The 21091-nt window shown below is 39.7% G+C and overlaps 1 protein-coding gene across 2 annotated transcripts in view; it reads left to right on the forward strand.

Moving 5' to 3' along the window:
* LOC132869717 (chemokine-like protein TAFA-5) overlaps positions 1–21091 on the forward strand; it is a 271152-nt gene that overhangs the window by 154631 nt on the left and 95430 nt on the right. For both annotated transcript variants that reach the window (XM_060903063.1, XM_060903064.1), the window contains exon 2: positions 16225–16374. In XM_060903063.1, the coding sequence (XP_060759046.1) occupies positions 16225–16374 (150 nt within the window). The remainder of the gene's footprint in view (positions 1–16224; positions 16375–21091) is intronic.

Genomic DNA, 21091 nt, shown 5'->3' on the forward strand with positions numbered 1-21091 from the left:
AGAAAAAAGCTGAGCACTTTTAGTGCAATCACAAATACTTTCTCACCATTTGTTTAAAAATCACAATTGGATAATTTATTTATTTTTTGATACAGAAATAATTTAAAACTCATTAATCCACAAGCAGTGCGATTAAACATCTGCCCAGACTTGCACACCTCTCTTTCTTCTGATAATGTTGTCACACTCCCTGCTCATACATAACTTTGGATCATCTTTTTTATATCATAAGCGGCAAAGTTTGTTTGTTTGTCTTGAGCTAACATCGCCATTTCTCTATGGATTTTCACCAAATTTGGCAAGTAGGTCCGGGGATGACCCGGAATTTTGCAGATATAAACAAAATTCATGTACGGGCCGCAGGGAGGTCCCTGGGGGGCACAACATCCACTCACCCCCTTCCTCAATGCCTTTCATGTTACATTTATCAACACAAACTCTCGACAGATCTTCACTAAACTTGGCATGTAGGTACAGGAGATGGCCACAATTTTGCAGAACTCAGAAATTCCATAATTGGGCCCCAGGGGGTCCCCAGTGGGCCCCTGGGTGGTGGATGTTTGGATTTTTGTTTGGGTTAACATCCACATTTCTTGATGGATCTTCACCAAATTTGACATGAAAGTCTGGGGGCAACCCAGAATTTTGCAAAACCCGGGCAACGCTGGGTAACCTGCTAGTATATACATAATATGCATAAAGTTTTTTTAATGGTATATAGACCAGTGCTTCTTAACTGGGGGATCATGACCCAAATGTGGGTCATGGGCCCTTTAAGATGGGGCCGCGGACTGCTGGGAAGAAAAAAAAAATGTTGCTAAATGCAAATGATCATAACAAAATGGAAAACTGGAAAAATATGACAGTAAAGCACATTATTGTTTCAAAAAAGTAAATAAATAAATAAAATAATTATCAAAAAGGAACGCTTCTTGTCACCAATGAAAAATTCAGTCATGCCATGTTGTGCATCCAATAATATTCTGTCATTTTTTATGTGAATTCACCTGTAAACAATTGGTGCTAACATTGATAAACAGAGCGAAATTCACTTTTCCTATAAAAGGCTGAAAAAAAACTATGCAAAGTAAACAAAGTTATGACAAACACAGTTTGTGCAGTGACAAGCACAGTGTGCCGAGAGCATGAAACCATCGACATTCATAAAGTGTTTAGAGGCAAAACACTCAAGTCATAAAGACAAGCCTGTTGAGTGTTTTGTCGTGTGCACACGTGCACTGTTCATGAGCAATCACTAGGCGCATTGTACAGACTCATTCATCGCATTTTAAAATGCAAAAAGACCCACACAATTACAGAGGATCTTGTTTTACCCGCTGCTCTCGACATGACCAGACAGATCCTCCACATAAATCTGCTGCAAATCAGTTGGAAAAAAACAACACAAAATCCTGATCTCCAATAACATCATACAGAGGAAAATAAAAGATGGACATGAAGCGGCAGGAGGTAACATACATTTCGCCAGCTGTTTGTGATCATGCCATCCTGATTTTGGGACACATCAAAATGAAATCACATCCTCAGGTTTCCCACTCATTGCCACAGGCTGTGATTTCAGCTCTGTTCCTGTTAAGTGCAGATAAATTTCATTACGTGCGAAAATCGGAGATTTTTGCAAGTATGTTGATCTGTCTGTTTGTCCATTTGTTTGTTGGTGCTCTAGCGTCGTCATTTCTTGACCAGTATTCACTAAAATGCACAGGACAACTCACTAGGGTCACACAAAGACATCATTAGTTTTTGGTGGGTCAAGGTTAAAGGTCAAGGTCACCAAGGTTACATCTTGTAAAAACACCTAATCGGCCATAACTTCCGTTTCTTTGTGATTTTTGCAAGTATCGTGCTCTGCACAACTTTTCATTCTTATGTTTATGTTTTTAATAGTTGTGCATTTTTTCTAGCCTAGTAAACTAGACCCACCCGCCTAGCGGCCAAAAATATTTTTGCCTAGCGAATGGGTCTAGCCTCGCACCATATAAACAAAAACACCCCGGGCATCAAATCGTGCCTGCCAATCACAACGCAAGGTTTTTGTTTGGATTCTTTGGGCGGGCTTTTGCAGGAGTGACGACAAGGCTGCGCGACGCTGGAGAAAGCACAGCAGGAAAGATGGCTACCGCTAGTGAACAGCGCGCGTTTGACTCCACATTGGAATCAGTTTTAGAAGAATTAGACTTGGAGTTTTCGTTGAAACATGAGCAGGAAGAGGCTCTCCGCTCATTCCTTTTCAAGAAGGACGTTTTCGCTGTTTTGCCGACCGGCTATGACAAAAGTCTGATCTACCAGCTGGCTCCGCTCGTAGCCAAAAGGATGGGGCTAGTTTGTGCAGTACGAAGAATTAATAAACAGCTTTGAAACATTACTTTTTGATTGTTTCTTATTTTCCCGTTATTTTAAATTTAAGGGAAATTATTTCACCAAACACCACTAAATAAAAACTCTCAAAAACAGTTTAAGCAAACCCTTGAAAAACACTTGGAAAAAATAAGAGTGTATGTGGTACAGACTCCAAACTTGTGGTCATTATCTCCAAACTTCTTAATATCTAGAACCTGTTTATTAATTAATACGCATTTTGAAAAATTATTTATTTCAAGGCCTCCCCCACTGCTTTCTGTCGCTCTGACTACGTCACAGTCACTGTTGCGCTGATTGGTCAGAGCGTTGGCCTATACGCACAGAGACAGTTTGAAAGACAGCGAGTTGTCCCTACCCACCCCCGTCGGAAATGTCTACGGATCGAGGCCAGACTAAATATTCACATTTAGTCTGGCTTGCCAGGCTACATTTTTTCATCTTGAATGTACAATTTTCACCATTTGCACAAAAGTGCACTTGCTCAAGATTTTGTGGATGCATTCGGATAGTGGTTCATTCTCAGATTGTTATGTAAATAATTAACTTGATTAAGCATTTGCTTTGCATTTAAGCAACTGATATTTTCCACTGTAAGTACAGGGTGTTTCAAAAAAATTTGATATTATTTGAGGTGTAAATATTCCAGAAACTACATAGTCTCGGCAAATTAAACTGAACAGGCTTAATGTTGGGCAATATAAGATTTATTCCTCAAAATTTGAATGAGAAATTCAAAAGTATGTAGATTCCATGAACAATTTCACAAATTTTCAATATTCGCGCCGCCTGAGACACACAGTCAGCCTTCCTCTTTGAACTTTTTGTGCCATGTCCAAATCTGCATTGCACTTGGTGCATTTTTAGAGAATTCAATCATAAATACAGTCTTGTTCGACTGTGTTCGAGCGTACTCTAACACACAAAACGCCTTTTCTTTTCCAGTGAATGGCATTTCTATACCTAAAAAGATAAAAACAAAAAACATTAAACATAAAATTTTGACCTGTTTCCACACATGCTGTTAAAGTTTGAGGTCAATTGAATGAGAATTGGCAAAGTTATTAGATTGTGAAATGATATCAAATTTTTTAAAACACCCTGTACTTATGAGGTACAACCTTAACAACCCAATATGTAAGTTTATTTATTTCCTGATATCTGAGAGTCAATGATTATCCATTATAAGCATAATAAAGTTGGATAATAATCATTGACTCTCAGATCTCATCTCATCTCCTCTAGCCGCTTTATCCTTCTACAGGGTCGCAGGCAAGCTGGAGCCTATCCCAGCTGACTACGGGCGAAAGGCGGGGTACACCCTGGACAAGTCGCCAGGTCATCACAGGGCTGACACATAGACACAGACAACCATTCACACCTACGGTCAATTTAGAGTCACAGGTTAACCTAACCTGCATGTCTTTGGACTGTGGGGGAAACCGGAGCACCCGGAGGAAACCCACGCGGACAACATACAAACTCCGCACAGAAAGGCCCTCGCCGGCCATGGGGCTCGAACCCAGGACCTTCTTGCTGTGAGGCGACAGCGCTAACCACTACACCACCATGCTGCCCCCTGACTCTCAGATATCAGGAAATAAATCAACTTACATATTTGACATGATAATGTTGTACCGGTAAATACTATGAATAATAATTATCCATTATAAGCATAATAAAGTTGGATAATGATTATTATTCATAGTATTTATAACATTATCATGTCAAATTAATATGCATTTCTTCATGTAATTGCAGTGTTGGGTCGTGAACTGATGTCCAACACAAAATCTGGGTCCTGAAGCAAAACCAGTTGAGAATCACTGAAATACACGGCTCAGTTTAGGGAACATATAAACATCCTGTTAGAAAGATGCAGTTGCAATGAATTCAGGCTGGCAAAATGTTTTGCATGTAAACATAGCCACTGTGCTCAGATGTCAAAGGAGATCGAGTTTAGTCATGATCATTTTACAACAGACTGCAGCCCAGATTTCATGGTCTGAGTGGACTCGGAGCAGGAGGATTCCAGAGAGCAGGAAAGTAATGGCTTCTTGAAATGTCCCTGGTGAACTTTCGTCTAATAACAGAAACCTACGGTACCTTGGTGCTTTTGAAAAAACATCCTAATGATAGAAATCATAGAAAAGAGTCTGGAGAACTAACCTTCAGAGTTTCAGATGAGGCTGTGCTACACTTGGAACATCTGTGCCAAATTCAGACGCAATCTTATCCAAGCAAGGCGATGGAGGAACTCGCTTTCGCAAATATGAAAATGGTAAAAGGTGGAACTGACAGCCTAAACATAGTCTACAGAACAAAGTGCTAACAAAATAATAGAAAGAGAGAGAGAGAGAGATTTCCCTGCTGCAATGCACACATGACAAGTCATTATCTAGCATCATCCAGATGAACAGGGAGAAGGTGAAAGTTAAATTAAAATAAAGATGATGAAGCGCAAAGGAGAGAAAGGGGAGGAGGGAGGAAAGAGGAAGAAGAAGAGAAAAAGAGCAGTTATCCGCTACTCCTGAAAATGATGTGGAATTAAAAGCCATCACTGTAGAGGACGAAAACATCAGAGAGAGCAGCAGCCAGCCATCACTGCTGATTTGCATCCATTTAAGCACAACAGTTCCAGTACTGATAAAGCTGATAAGTGCTTTTTCGTTCTTAAAAGCAATGACGAGAGAGAGAGAGAGAGGAGAAAACTTTATAGAAAGAACTTTGAAAGAATGGAAAGATTGTGTGTGTGTGTGTGTGTGTGTGTGTGTGTGTGTGTGTGTACATCAAGTATGTATATGTAGAGATATTTGACACTGGGGAGATGGAGGAACAAATTGTTCTGAAAGAAAGAAAGAAAGAAAGAAAGAAAGAAAGAAGGTAATAATGAAATGAAAGAAGTAATGAAAAGAAAGAAAGAAAAAAGAAGGGAATAATGAAGTGAAAGAAGGGAATAATTAAATGAATGAAAGAAAGAAGGGAATAATGACAAGAAAGAAAGAAAGAAAGAATAGTGAAATGAAAGAAGGGAATAATGAAAAGAAAGAAAGGAATAATGAAATGAAAGAAGGGAATAATGGAAGGGAAGAAGGGAATAATGAAATCAAAGAAAGAAAGAAAGAAAGAGGGGAATAATAAAATGAAAGAGGGGAATAATGGAAGGGAAGAAGGGAATAATTAAATCAAAGAAAGAAAGAAGGGAATAAAGAAAGAAAGAAGGGAATAACGAAATGAAAGAAGGGAATAATGGAAGGGAAGAAGGGAATAATGAAATCAAAGAAAGAAAGAAAGAAGGGAATAATAAAATGAAAGAGGGGAATAATGGAAGGGAAGAAGGGAATAATTAAATCAAAGAAAGAAAGAAAGAAGGGAAGAAAGAAAGAAAGAAAGAAAGAAAGAAGGGAATAATGGAAAGAAAGAAAGAAAGGAATAATGAAAAGAAAGAAGGGAATAATGAAAAGAAAGAAAGAAGGGAATAATGAATTGAAATAAATAAATAAAGAAAGAAAGAAAGAAAGAAAGAAAGAAAGAAGTGCCCATCTGGAGAATGAAATGTATTTGCACTCTGTGTCATACGGCACTCTGTGTTCCAGTCTCCTGTCTTTGGGTTGAAGGAGGAATCCACATGTCCCGGTGTGATCACGCATGCACTATATCTCGTAGTTCAATGACTGTGCCAAAGCCCAAAAGCTGTGCATGCCTGTAGTAGGAATGGTATGCATAGTCTTCCCTTACATAAAAAAAAACCAATCACTTGAACGGCACAGTAAACATGTGGTGTTTAGGCACACTGTATATTTCACATATTTGTCACATGTAATGCAAGAGGTTGTATTATTTTAGATGCAATTTTCTTACATTAATAAATATTCACATAATCACATCTGAAAAACCTATTATTACATATGAAATGTACTGTATGTAATTTTTCCGTAAAGGTCGAAAGCAAGTCCAAGGCAGTCAGATTTCAAAACAAAATCCGGTTGTCCCACCCTGTGTCCAAAATTGCTCACTCATTCACTACTCCCTACTCCCTATATAGAGGACTATATAATGAGCTCATTGGTAAAATGAAAAAAACGCTTTTGGACACTAGTCCATCACGCTGGTATTTACGTCATTACTGTCACACAATTAAAACGTGCCAGATCAGTCAGCTGGCGGGTTTTCAAAATAATAAATGCATGTATTTTAATGATAAATTCGTATTATACTGAGCGTATTTCCCACATTAATCAATATAAAATATCTGCATCTTTCAGTTTTTAAATCAAGTCCGAATACTTTCTTCTTTGCCGCTGCCTTTTATTAAATCAAATTTGAGACTTTTAATTTGATATCTTTCAGCACAACTGCAATGCATGATGGGATATATTGCTTTGGTTAGTGACCATCGGTTGTACACTACTTTTCGTGATGCATTGTGGGATACTTTGAGTGCACTGTATAGGGTGTAAATAATCCTCATTAAGGTTTCGGACAGCACTACAAAATGGCGTCCCCACTATATAGTGCCCTGTATAGTGAGTAGGGAGCGATTTCGGGGACAGGGCAAGTCATTATTGTTTTGACAGCTTGCAATCATAAACCATTGAACATTCACACCCAGTTAATCCAGAATAACCCATATTCATAGGCAAAACAATAAATGTTACAAATGAGATGAGAAATTAGAAGAAGCATGGAGCTAGATAAATAACACTTGGAATAACAGGTTTTACACAGACAGCAGCCAAATTGAGTTCATAAATAAGTTCAAAAATAAGAGGTTTGTTAAATTCAAAAGCTAGTCATTCTTTTATTGAAGGGAAATGAAGCTGAAAATGTGTCTGATATAAACAATAGCGGCTGACTGCATTCACTGCTACCTGAAGTTAACTAGCTAACTTAATCTTTCATTGATGATGTGAGTTTTATTAAGATTAGACACAGACAGCAGCAGCACCGCCATTATCTTTTTCACCACCATAGTAGCTTTGGCTCTGTCCTTTCATTTTGTGTTGCATGATGGGAAAGCCCAATGCGAAAAGTCTCTATTGTGTAACTAGTCATATATATCATATAGTTCTTTTGACTGTACTCATATGTCATTTGTGCATGTGATTGGAGAGACAACTAGGGTTCAAACAAGGAGTTTAAATTTAGACTAAGAAGACATAGTAAGGTTAAGTTAAGGTTCTATTGTCATTTCAACCATATACAGTTGGTACAGTATACAGTTAAAACGAAACGTTTCTCCAGGACCATGGTACTATGTTAAACATCACAGGGCTACGATCTACAACATACATAAAGTGCAAGAGTGCAACAAGTGCAACACTGCAGACACAAACAACCTAGAGTGCAGAGTTGAGTGTTCATATTGAGGTAGTATATGAAAAGGGAATAAATAAATAAATGTAAACCTTGTGTGTGAGAGAGACATTGTAAACATTGTAAAGCAATAGTGCATTACTGTCCATTGTGCAACGATTGCAGTGTGAGTGGTGTGTTCAACAGTCCGCGAGAATCAGTCCAGTCCCTCAGAGTTGAGGAGTCTGATGGCATGAGGAATTGAGGTAGTACAACCCTGATTCCAAAAAAGTTGGGACAAAGTACAAATTGTGAATAAAAATGGAATGCAATAATTTACAAATCTCAAAAACTGATATTGTATTCACAATAGAATATAGACAACATATCAAATGTCGAAAGTGAGACATTTTGAAATTTCATGCCAAATATTGGCTCATTTGAAATTTCATGACAACAACACATCTCAAACAAGTTGGGACAGGGGCAATAAGAGGCTGGAAAAGTTAAAGGTACAAAAAAGGAACAGCTGGAGGACCAAATTGCAACTCATTAGGTCAATTGGCAATAGGTCATTAACATGACTGGGTATAAAAAGAGCATCTTGGAGTGGCAGCAGCACTCAGAAGTAAAGATGGGAAGAGGATCATCAATCCCCCTAATTCTGCACCGAAAAATAGTGGAGCAATATCAGAAAGGAGTTTGACAGTGTAAAATTGCAAAGAGTCTGAACATATTATCATCTACAGTGCATAATATCATCAAAAGATTCAGAGAATCTGGAAGAATCTCTGTGCGTAAGGGTCAAGGCCGGAAAACCATACTGGGTGCCCGTGATCTTCGGGCCCTTAGTCGGCACTACATCATATACAGGCATGCTTCTGTATTGGAAATCACAAAATGGGGTCAGGAATATTTCCAGAGAACATTATCTGTGAACACAATTCACCGTGCCATCCGCCGTTGCCAGCTAAAACTCTATAGTTCAAAGAAGAAGCCGTATCTAAACATGATCCAGAAGCGCAGACGTCTTCTCTGGGCCAAGGCTCATTTAAAATGGACTGTGGCAAAGTGGAAAACTGTTCTGTGGTCAGACGAATCAAAATTTGAAGTTCTTTATGGAAATCAGAGACGCCGTGTCATTTGGACTAAAGAGGAGAAGGACGACCCGAGTTGTTATCAGCGCTCAGTTCAGAAGCCTGCATCTCTGATGATATGGGGTTGCATTAGTGCATGTGGCATGGGCAGCTTACACATCTGAAAAGACACCATCAATGCTGAAAGGTATATCCAGGTTCTAGAGCAACATATGCTCCCATCCAGACGACATCTCTTTCAGGGAAGACCTTGCATTTTCCAACATGACAATGCCAAACTACATACTGCATCAATTACAGCATCATAGCTGCGTAGAAGAAGGGTCCGGGTACTGAACTGGCCAGCCTGCAGTCCAGATCTTTCACCCATAGAAAACATTTGGTGCATCATAAAACGGAAGATACGACAAAAAAGACCTAAGACAGTTGAGCAGCTAGAATCCTACATTAGACAAGAATGGGTTAACATTCCTATCCCTAAGCTTGAGCAACTTGTCTCCTCAGTCCCCAGACGTTTACAGACTGTTGTAAAGAGAAAAGGGGATGTCTCACAGTGGTAAACATGGCCTTGTCCCAACTTTTTTGAGATGTGTTGTTGTCATGAAATTTAAAATCACCTAATTTTTCTCTTTAAATGATACATTTTCTCAGTTTAAACATTTGATATGTCATCTATGTTCTATTCTGAATAAAATATGGAATTTTGAAACTTCCACATCATTGCATTCCGTTTTTATTTACAATTTGTACTTTGTCCCAACTTTTTTGGAATCGGGGTTGTATATGAAAAAAGGGAATAAATAAATGTAAACCTTGTGTGTGGTGAGAGAGCTTAATCACAAGGAACAGCGATGAACTAGACATGTGCATTTCCTCAAGAAAATGTGAGTGCAAAATAGATGCGTGCAGTTCATGATGCTTAGATTAGGGTGACCAGATTTCCCTAGTCTGAAACCGGGACACTTTTGCACGCGACCATGCTCGTGCACGCACACCTTTTTTTTACGTAAATGTGACACTCAGAAAGGCGCTCTTATCATTTTGTTGAAGCTCACATTTATCAACATCTCACATGAAATAAAACAAACAGGCATTTTGTTATCTAGTAGCATAGTGGTATACAGATCAGTTAAATTATGGTCAGACAACAGATTTTGTAATGGCTGAGAATAGGCCAGGCTATGTCCATAGGCCAAATTTAAACTGATTTATTTCACCTGTTTGTGAGAACACCAAGAAGAATGCATATGCACATGTAGGCTATAGCTCTAAAATTGTATGCACTATAGCATGAACTTAAAAAGTAGATATGTGACCTCAACATAGCCTAGGTCAGAATCAACCTTACTAACCATTCCCCACAACTGAATGAATAAAGCAAGAAGATGTGTACAAAAGTGAACACTTTAATGGAAGGTCCAACAAGCTGTTCAACACAGCAATATGGCCAAACTGTCAGAATGGTATGTTAAACAGAAACAAAAAAGAGACAAGTGATTTGAGAATATATACTACGGAAGCCGAGAGAGGATATAATCCTTTTTTTTTAAATTCACCTTGTTATCCCGAGATAATGACATAATTCAGGATCTCGAGAAAACAACGCAACTAATTCGAGATCTCGAGAAAACAAAACCGTTATTCTGAGATCTCGAGAAAACAAAACCATTATTTCATGATCTCGAGAAAACAAAACAATTATTTCATGATCTTGAGTAAACAGCTGAGAAATGGTTCATTCAGGTGCGCCAAGAGACTTGTGATATGCTGACTTTGGGGCTATTTCTCATTCTGTATAGACGCAACTTTGGTCATTAGAATGTCTGGAATAATCGATCACCTAATAAGGCAATATTTTGATCAGGGGTTGACACAGGGAGAGATTGCATTAAGTCTTTTAATAAGGGATAATTTCAAAATTAGTCCGCAGCACCTCTGCAGAAGACTGGCCCGGCTTCGTCTCTACCGACGGAGATACAGTGATCCAGCTGAGATCATGAAATAATTGCTTTGTTATCTCGAGATCTCGGAACAACTGTTTTGTTTTCTCGAGATCTCGAATTAGTTGTGTTGTTTTCTCGAGATCCTGAATTAATTATGTCGTTATCTCGGGATAACAAGGTGAATAAATAAAGATTATATGAAGGGCCTCTCGCAGCTTCCGTAAATATACACTCAAACAAAACAGCAATAAAGGAGGAGAGGGGCGACAGCCCGAGGAAAGCCCCCACAGGAGCGCACAGCATTTGCAACATAGGCTACCTAACTCAGTACAAGAACAAAACACTTACAGTGTGTGCAGTAGGCTTGGTGCGCATTGTTCTGCACCTCTCGGAGGAAGGGGTAGGTGCCCTGTAAATCTTTGGAAAAGGTACATTTTCTTTTCGGCATAATTGCTGCGGCATTACTGCTGCTAGCTGCTAGACAAAGAACATTCGCTCCAGTTAATGTTTATTTTATTGTTGCATGGCAACCCGTTCTGTTGTCTGGAATAATGTGGCTAAATAAACACCCATGCCACAGGGCCAGGGGGCAGTAACCAGAAAAGTTTGCGATTCCTGTCAATTCATCAAAATAGTAAATGCAGACATTTCTCCGCTAATGATTCCCACGCTGCTCAGTCGCAAACGTCGCGAGTGGCGAAAACCGGGACATATCCGTGTCCCGACAGACTTTTGTCGGGACTCAGGACACACAACCCCAAATCGGGACTGTCCCAGTAAAACCGGGACGTCTGGTCACCCTAGCTTAGATGTGTGTGTTAGGTGAACTGGTCTGAGCTATGAAATGAAGTTTAATGGCTGTTGGGTGAAACATGACTGCTTCTGATGGCAACTGTATTTCTATGGGGCCAAAAATACATTGCTGCCAATGGGAGAAAACGGGAGGGTTAGGGGAAGCCATGGCGTAATGGTTAGAGAAGCAGCTTTGGGATCAAAAGGTTGCTAGTTCAATTCCCTGGGCCAGCAGGAATGACTGAAGTGCTCTTAAGCAAGGCGCCTAACCCCCAACTGCTCCCCAGGCTACTCTGGGTATGTTGTATGTCACTTTGGATAAGAGTGTCTGATAAATGCCTGTAATGTAATAGACGAAAAGCAAGAAAAAAACAAATTAAGGTCATAGTTGAGTTCATGTTAAGTTTGGTGGCTCTCTGATGAAGCAGGATGACTTTGATTTAGAAATTCCATTCATTCCTATGGGGAAAATACAACAGAAAAACAAGAACACGAGTGCATCTTTCCAGAAGTTGTACACTATTCAGGCACAGGACAGACGAGTTGAAGTAGGTTTGGGGTCAGTATCTTGAAAACTCTGAGAGAAGAAGTGCAGCAATCACACTAACTAGGGATGTAACTGAATATGAATTTGGGATTAACATAATGTATTCTAAACCCATACGAAGGAGGAATAGGAACACAGAAACACATTTATTTATTTAAAAATATATTACAAAGCTTGTCAGAACAGTTCACAGGGCATCTCGCTGAGATGAGAGGTGTGCATAGGGAATGGGATCCCACAAGATGCAAAAAAAACCCAAACAAACAAAAAACTGAATGAGCAAGAGGTATTTACAGTACTTTACAAGCACAAATGCAAGGCATTACAGAATAAAGCGACACACTCCTTTAAGTAAACGCTCATATTTACAGAGAATGTTTTCAGTCATTCAAAGAAGACACTGAATAAAATATATCTGTTGTGTACACAATAAACTTTCATTCTACAATCCATATTTAGACTTTATGGTTTTTATTTGGCAAACAAAATCCTGAATTTGGCATGGTAGATATTCTAATATAATTAAAGGAGTCTTGTATTGGGTTTTATAACCCTTACACTCTGGAATAACTGTTCAGTTATTCATGTTAAAGTATGTATTTCAGAAAGTATATGCATATAGTCTATATACTAATCGTGTACATAGTTATTAGAATGAGAAATGTTAAGTCTGGCCCTGATGACAGGCCATGTGAGGGGGTTAAGGGGTTAACCTGAATGACAAAGACAAATGCAAATAAGGCCTCTGTTTTACTGCCTGATTACACTGTCATATACCGTGATTTGGCCTAATAGTTACCGTGTCCGTGTCTGGACTGAGAAATTGAGAGTTCTACTTGCAGTCAGGTCATACCAAAGATTAATGTTTTAGTACTTGAGAGCGGTCTCAAGACCACTTTTTGAAAGTCTCGGAATCAACCACATTTTTACTTGGTCTTGTCACGGTCTCAGACATGGAGGACTTGGGATTTTAGTTCAAGACTGATCAAGACCACAACCGCGGGGATTGCACTAAATTGCCTATGCATTGTCTGATTTGTTTGTTAACATCTTTACTGTGATTGAATGTAAAATTTTCTGCTTCAAATGCAACCAATAACGCGACTCATTGCTAATTTGAAATTTTTCTTCCTGTTAATGGCTGTCACCCCTCACTGCCCACTGGTTCACACACACTGGTTTGGTCTTGACTCGGTCTCACCCTGTCTTGGTCTTGGTCTTGACTTGCTCTCAACCCTTCAAAATCTTGGTCCTGTCTTGGTCTCGATACACTTTCGTCTTGGCTTGGTTTCGGTTTAGGTGGTCTTGACTACAACGGTACCAAAGACCATCATAAAAATGGTACCTCCTGCCATATGGCTTGGCATGCCACAATACGGATACAAGTTGGGAGTCAAATTCTCTCAGTTACCAGAGGACTTGCCCCCCCCCCACTGTAACCCTAGCTATGTAATGGCCAAGAGCTATAGAAACAGAGCTCTGTGCCACCCAACGCACCTTAAGGGCCTGGTTAGTACTGGGACGGGAAACTGCCTGGGAAGACCAGGTCCTAGCATGGGAGAGACTTTGACTTTGACTATACTGTCCAGTGGCGGCTGGTAGTCTTTCAAACAGGGGAGGCTGGTCAGTTACGATATTTCCAGATTTTAAAAGAAAAAACACATCAATTTTGCCCATACTCTTGCCTCTGATCTGGCTGATTGTTGGCAGCGTCACAAACTGTGAAATAACAGGTTCTTTTGGCCCATTAGCCTACTGTCCAATATACATGATGGTGGTGTTGGGGGGGTATATTTTAACATTTTATATTTTAAAATTGTGGCATGTTGTTTAAAAATTGACCTCGGCTGTGTTTTTGTTTAAAAATGTTTTCCAAATTGTAGCTGTGTTTAATTCATATCCAGAAAAACATATATTCCAATATAATATACTCAGCATAAACATTTTAAATAGATTCTATATTTTTGGTCCATCCATGACATATTACTAAAGTAGCCTATTTACTGTTGTTGATGTGGGTCACTTGCTGTTAGCCAATTCACTTTCTCGTACCAGGAGAGCTGAAAGGAACGAGTATTATTCCCTACCTTTTTCACCAAGTAAATATGAGGCGTTGGTCTACCCTGCTCTTTAATTTTAATTTTATCCTCGAAAGGAAGACTGGCAAATGGCTTCGCCAAAATTAAATCAGCAATGCTTGGCATCCGTGCGCAGCTTTCTTGCTAGCTGACTAGCCCCCTCAAGTTCAAGTTCAGTCACTCAAATAAACGAAATTTCTGGAACTAAGATAGCAAACTTGACAACACTATATTTACACTTTATTTACAATGAAAATATATACAAACTAAAAAAGCTGGTAGAAACCGTATGTAATGAATGAAATCGAAATGTAAGCTGATCTCTTACAATACACCACAACACTTGCGAATCCGCATGGGACTGAACTGATGTTGCCAGATACTGCTGACGTTATCCAGCCCAAAATATGTTCAAAACCCGCCAAAATGCACTTAAAACTGCCCACAATCTGGCAACACTGTACCGCTGCCTGTCTATAGTTGAAACGAGCTGTCAATCAAAGAAAATATCCAGCCGCTTTCACCAATCACCAGTCTCCTCGCGGAAACTGCCATGTCCCTCCCATGTGAGGCTCGGAGTCCGTGGGCGGGCGTTTTCTCAGTATTTGTCCAATAACCATCTTGCATTTTGAGATTGAAAAGCGCATAGCTCCCAAATGCCGTTGAAGTCCATTGAGGCTGGGAGTCCGTGAGACTCCGTGGGCGGGCATTTTCGCAGTATTTGTCCAATAATCGTCTTGCATTTTGAGATTGACAAGCACATAGCTCCCAATCCACTGAGGCTGGGCTGCATCGCGCTGTCACGAGGGGGAAAAACTCACGCACACATTAGGCGAACTGGGGAAAGTTATAAGGGAATGATTTCGCACTGTAGTGGGTTGAGCACATATATTTCTATGATTCTGGATCTGAAATAGCAATGTTATAAGGTCGGCTATAACATAAGCCTAGCACAATTCATCCTACACGATGTTCGTCATTTTTAGAGGAGGCTGAGCCTCCCTCGTTGTCTTAGAGCAATCGCCCGTGATACTGTCATATAATATTGAAGAACTGTATGGTTCATTAGATATGCACAAACCCAAGCCAAAAGGCTTTGATTCTTATTACATGAAAAAATTAAACAACATATGCAATCCCTCACACACTCCTGTGACCCTTCAGTGAAGCGTCTCTATTAGCCCGTGATGAACCTCTGTGTGGCCATTATTGACTCTGATTTGGGAGCTAAGCCTCAGGGTCAGATGAGGTCCAACCTCTGATCCTGCTGTCAATCAAAATTTGCTTGCCTGACAGCGAGAAGGAGTTAGTCTCACCTACACATGCACATCATAATCATGGCACTGGGGCAGAAATGTCACTTAGCACTAAGCAAATGTTCATAGAACTGCATTGGTATGGATGTACTGTACTTCATTTATGGCTAGCAAACAGCCTTGAGTCAGTATAGAAAGGACAGAATGAAGCTCTTCCAGATGAAAGTAAATTGCTCTAGGCAAACATCCAGAGGGGACGAGATGATTTTGTGTGTTAGGTTGGAGTGCTCTGAGACGTGCTCATGGATTAGACTTTTTTTTTTTTTTTTTTAAATCTTTTGTTCCACAGCTGAAATGCATCATGGTCCAAAAGTCTGAATGCACTAGCAAGAACTGTATTTATTTTTGTCATTTACTAATGCATTTACTCCTCTCTCTTTAGTTCGCATTTAGCTCAGAATGTCTGCTTTGTTGATTTTTTTTTTTACACTTATGTAAAGGGAAACAAAATATCCACAATGCCCAAAAGCTAAGAAGCACCTGCTCTTATACCTCATTTAGAAATTTCAATTTCATGTATATGCAAATTGGAAAATGCTATCTACTCTACACCTACTGTTGTCTGGCCTGTGTTTACATATTGGAACATGATTGGCTCTTATAATTTAGGACACAACAACTCTGACTTGCTAACCCAAAACCTAAAAAAAAAAAAAAAAAGCCTTGTGTAGTTAAGTTTTAACCCATAAAAAGATCCTAATGATCCCTGCATGATGAGTCCAATTGTGACTGAAGTCTTGTCTCTTTGGATTGTGACTCTGTCCCTGTGCTCTATAGGTCAGTTGGCGGCTGGGACGTGTGAAATTGTGACATTGGACAGAGATAGCAGTCAGCCGCGAAGGACCATCGCTCGACAGACAGCCCGCTGTGCCTGCAAGAAAGGCCAAATTGCCGGTACGACCAGAGCCAGCCCTGCCTGTGTGGACGGTAAGAGGAGCTTTGTGTCAAAATCCTTGGTGAAAAGACAGATGTGTCATCTTCTGCAAAAATAAGTACCTGCTGATGCAGTTCGGGATGTAGGAGGAAAATGACATACGCTCACAGTAGAATGTCTACTGGACTTTTCCATTTGTGTCAAAGCTTAGAGGTGAAAGAAAAGACATTTCTCCAAATGTATATTGCAGATTTAGGTTTAGTGTTGCAGCAACTAACGTAACACAATTTGCAGTGTGTATATTCATGCTCCTCTCTGCTTAGTCAATTCACAGAGTCACCATGCACTACGTATGCTCACTATATAGACCCCTTGCACTGATGTCACATTTACGCTAGCAACCATCGCTACCCTATACCTGGGGGACAAGCGAACTTTGTTTACATACCATTCACATATTGAAGCCAAGCGAAGATGTCCGGCATCTGTTGCTGTTGTCCGAAGAAAACTACAGATAAAAAAGCTCTACTACCAGATTACTTGGATAATCTTAGTCAGAAAGAAGCGAAGGGTAGATATATGTGGAAATTAGCGTTTATTAGTGGTTATGATCTGTAGAAAGTTCTTTGAAATGACTGGAGTGATGGTGCAGATTTGTGGCCTAGCCTTAGCTACATGTTGGAAATAGCTTCTTTTTTCTCCCAAAGAGTCCCAACACGGAAGAACAGTTAAAAAAAAACCTACAAAAGCAAGAAAAACTTTGTGTAAAGACTTTTCCCTGACATCAGCTTTTGGGAACAGAATATTGCGAAAGCTAAAGCATTTATTCTCAAAGGACTCCTACCTGAACTGTGGGCTCGATGGTATTGCTGGGTTTCAGTCACGTGACTTTTCTTAGCGGTTTTACCGGAAGTGAAATAGCTGCTGGCCTAAACAGTAGCCGTAGTGCAAACAACTATCAATAACTTATCAGAGTATGCTTGTAATCTAGAAGCTACTGCTGGCTTTAGATATATTCAGAAGATTGCTATGTGCAATGGACTCGACCCCTACAGTCTGGGAAAGAAGGATTTGTCATACGGTCTCGAAAACTACCCTTCAGTCGAGTTCCCCGACATCTTGAACTATCTGGTGTTGCAGACGTCCTTCTACACTGCAAAACAGATGAAAGCGTGGAAGAGTATGGAGGCTTACAACTTTTTTGTATGTGGCTGGGTAAAGGACCTCGGGATCAAGTCGCTGCCGAATGAATCCTGTATTGTTTTTGCCCGTGTAAGTATGTTTTTTTAAGCTTTTTGTTCACGTCTTTACAACGAAGCGCTGCAAGTTGAAGTGTAAACAAACAGCAGTTCACTTGATTCTCACTTGTGCAGGCTCTTATCTCTCAGGTAAATCATTCACAAAGATCATCAGAAACCCCTTTAAAGACCTGGATCTTAGTTAAACAAGACGGAGAAGTGATCACGGCGCATTGTAACTGTACGGCTGGGGAAGAATTTTGTCGCCACCTTCATGCATATGGACTTTGTGAGGAGTAAACAAAGAAACAGCTGGGGACTTTAGCGCTTCATGACTAAAAAAAGTACCATAAAATAATGACACGTAGCAAGAAAAGTACTTGGAAAACACTAAGGACATCGCTGAGGGGGAGATGTAAACCTTTCACCAAGTGATCACTGCAAACTCGAGCATGCTTCAACTCGGCTCCCTTCGATTTCAGTGAGAGGTTCAAAACCCACCTTTCTCGAAGTCTTTTTGTGAAATCCTGTGTTTGTTCACCCTTTTCTATTAGTTCACGGGGAACCCTGAAGAAACTTTTATCAGTTTCACGGTTTGATCGATTCGAACAACCTAAAACAATGCAAGCGTAAGGCATTTTTCATGCGAGCAATAAACCTTCTCTGTACAAACGCTTTGTCAACTGAGCTTTGATAGACCACCAGCCAAAGTTCTGAATAACTAATGAGGCGGATGTGACGTCACGTGAAACCCAGCAATTCCCGGCCCTCCATGTCTCAACAACCCCAAGGACATGTAGTTACAGAGCACTCTATAATTTAGACATTGATACTTATTACTGTTAAAACAATATCTGAAGTATTATTAATTGTAAAATAACAAAATATATTGCTCTAGACTTTCAGTGTTATAATATTTTATTTTAATTTTATCTAATGGAGCAAAACACTCCACCATTTTGTTTTTCTCTACTCATGGTACAGTATATGAGCTGATATCCTAGTAGTAGAGTAGCCAATCAGAGTGCGCAATTGCTCATATCCGGTGAATGTGGATAGAATAAATACCATATATACCAACCATATATCAGCCGGTCAATAAATATTAAGCTTTGTAAAGTCTTCATTCGCAGCTCTATTCATTTTAAATTCTATTGAAATAGCAACTGGCTGTTTTGAATGACCAGTGAATTTAAAGAAATGTTACTATTTCACATAAACCAGTGTTCCATTGATTTGGTTGCAGCAATTGTGGTGCAGTGTTTTCGCTACCTTGTTTAGCTCCATAGACTTGTTATTGCACCTATTCGTCAAAAATGGAAACTGCAATAAGTGGAAATACAGGTTGGGATAGGAATTGAGGTATCACTCTGCCCCATCCTTGGGGGAAGATGAGTGGACAGGACAGGACAGTTAATGACAGGGTTGCCAGAGTTGTAGTTTTTACACCAAAGTGAGGTAGAATTAAATTAAAATAATTAATTTCTGGAAACAAAGATCAATTGTAAATGTCAACAGTGTGTCTGTGATGTACCATTTCTATTTCTATAAGATATATTGCAAAGGTTGGGAGAGGGAAAGAGGAATAATATCTGTATATCAGAAATGAGTCTTCATTTTCCAGTATCCAAATTTTTGTTGGGATGGTTTCAAGTCTTTTGGCTTGTTTTTGAAATGCAGTTGGGCTGACAACGATGATGAATGATATTCTCTCTTTTGTGTGTGCCTTGCATACTGTGACAGGAACACAACTGAAAAAGATGATGTAAAAAATACAATGGTGCTTGAAAGTTTGTGAACCCTTTAGAATTTTCTATATTTCTGCATAAATATGACTTAAAACATCGTCAGATTTTCACACAAGTCCTATAAGTAGATAAAGAGAACCCAGTTAAACAAATGAGACAAAAATATTATACTTGGTCATTTATTTATTGAGGAAAATGATCCAATATTACATACCTGTGAGTGGCAAAAGTATGTGAACCTTTGTTTTCAGTATCTGGTGTGACCCCCTTGTGCAGCAGTAACTGCAACTAAATGTTTCCAGTAACTGTTGATCAGTCATGCACACCGGCTTGGAGGATTTTAGCCCATTCCTCCATACAGAACAGCTTCAACTCTGGGATGTTGGTGGGTTTCCTCACATGAACTGCTCACTTCAGGTCCTTCCACAACATTTCGATTGGATTAAGGTCAGGACTTTGACTTGGCCATTCCAAAACATTAACTTTATTCTTCTTTAACCATTCTTTGGTAGAACGACTTGTGTGCTTAGGGTCGTTGTCTTGCTGCATGACCCACCTTCTCTTGGGATTCAGTTCATGGACCGATGTCCTGACATTTTCCTTTAGAATTTGCTGGTATAATTCAGAATTCATTGTTCCATCAATGATGGCAAGCCATCCTGGCCCAGATGCAGCAAAACAGGCCCAAACCATGATACTACCACCACGTTTCACAGATGGGATAAGGTTCTTATGCTGGAATGCAGTGTTTTCCTTTCTCCAAACATAACGCTTCTCATTTAAACCAAAAAGTTCTATTTTGGTCTCATCCGTTCACAAAACATTTTTCCAATTGCCTTCTGGCTTGTCCACGTGATTTTTAGCAAACTGCAGACGAGCAGCAATGTTCTTTTTGGAGATTAGTGGCTTTCTCCTTGCAACCCTGCCATGCACACCATTGTTGTTCAGTGTTCTCCTGATGGTGGACTCATGAACATTAACATTAGCCAATGTGAGAGAGGCCTTCAGTTGCTTCGAAGTTACCCTGGGGATCTTTTGTGACCTCGCCGACTATTACACGCCTTGCTCTTGGAGTGATCTTTGTTGGTCGACCACTCCTGGGGAGGGTAACAATGGTCTTGAATTTCCTCCATTTGTACGTAATCTGTCTGACTGTGGATTGGTGGAGTCGAAACTCTTTAGAGATGGTTTTGTAACCTTTTCTAGCCTGATGAGCATCAACAACGCTTTTTCTGAGGTCCTCAGAAATCTCCTTTGTTCGTGCCATGATACACTTCCACAAACATGTGTTGTGAAGATCAGACTTTGATAGATCCCTGTTCTTTAAATAAAACAGGGTGCCCACTCACACCTGATTGTCATCCCACTGATTGAAAACACCTGACTCAAATTTCACCTTCAAATTAACTGCTAATCCTAGAGGTTCACATACTTTTGCCACTCACAGATATGTAATATTGAATCATTTTCCTCAATAAATAAATGACCAAGTATAATATTTTTGTTTCATTTGTTTAACTGGGTTCTCTTTATCTACTTTTAGGACTTGTGTGAAAATCCGATGATGTTTTAAGTCATATTAATGCAGAAATATAGAAAATTCTAAAGGGTTCACAAACTTTCAAGCACCACTGTAAATGCTCAAAGCAAGCTGCTAGGCTGCATGCTGAATGAATGTATGTTGTTGAATCTCAGCTGTTGGTTATGGGGTCACTCTAAAAATTCACTAGATAGTAGCCTGTAGCTATGTTGTTGTTAATGTCATTCTGCCCCACCAGAATCTA

Source organism: Neoarius graeffei, chromosome 21 (genome assembly GCF_027579695.1).
Source record: "Neoarius graeffei isolate fNeoGra1 chromosome 21, fNeoGra1.pri, whole genome shotgun sequence".
Taxonomy (NCBI): Eukaryota; Metazoa; Chordata; class Actinopteri; order Siluriformes; family Ariidae; genus Neoarius; species Neoarius graeffei.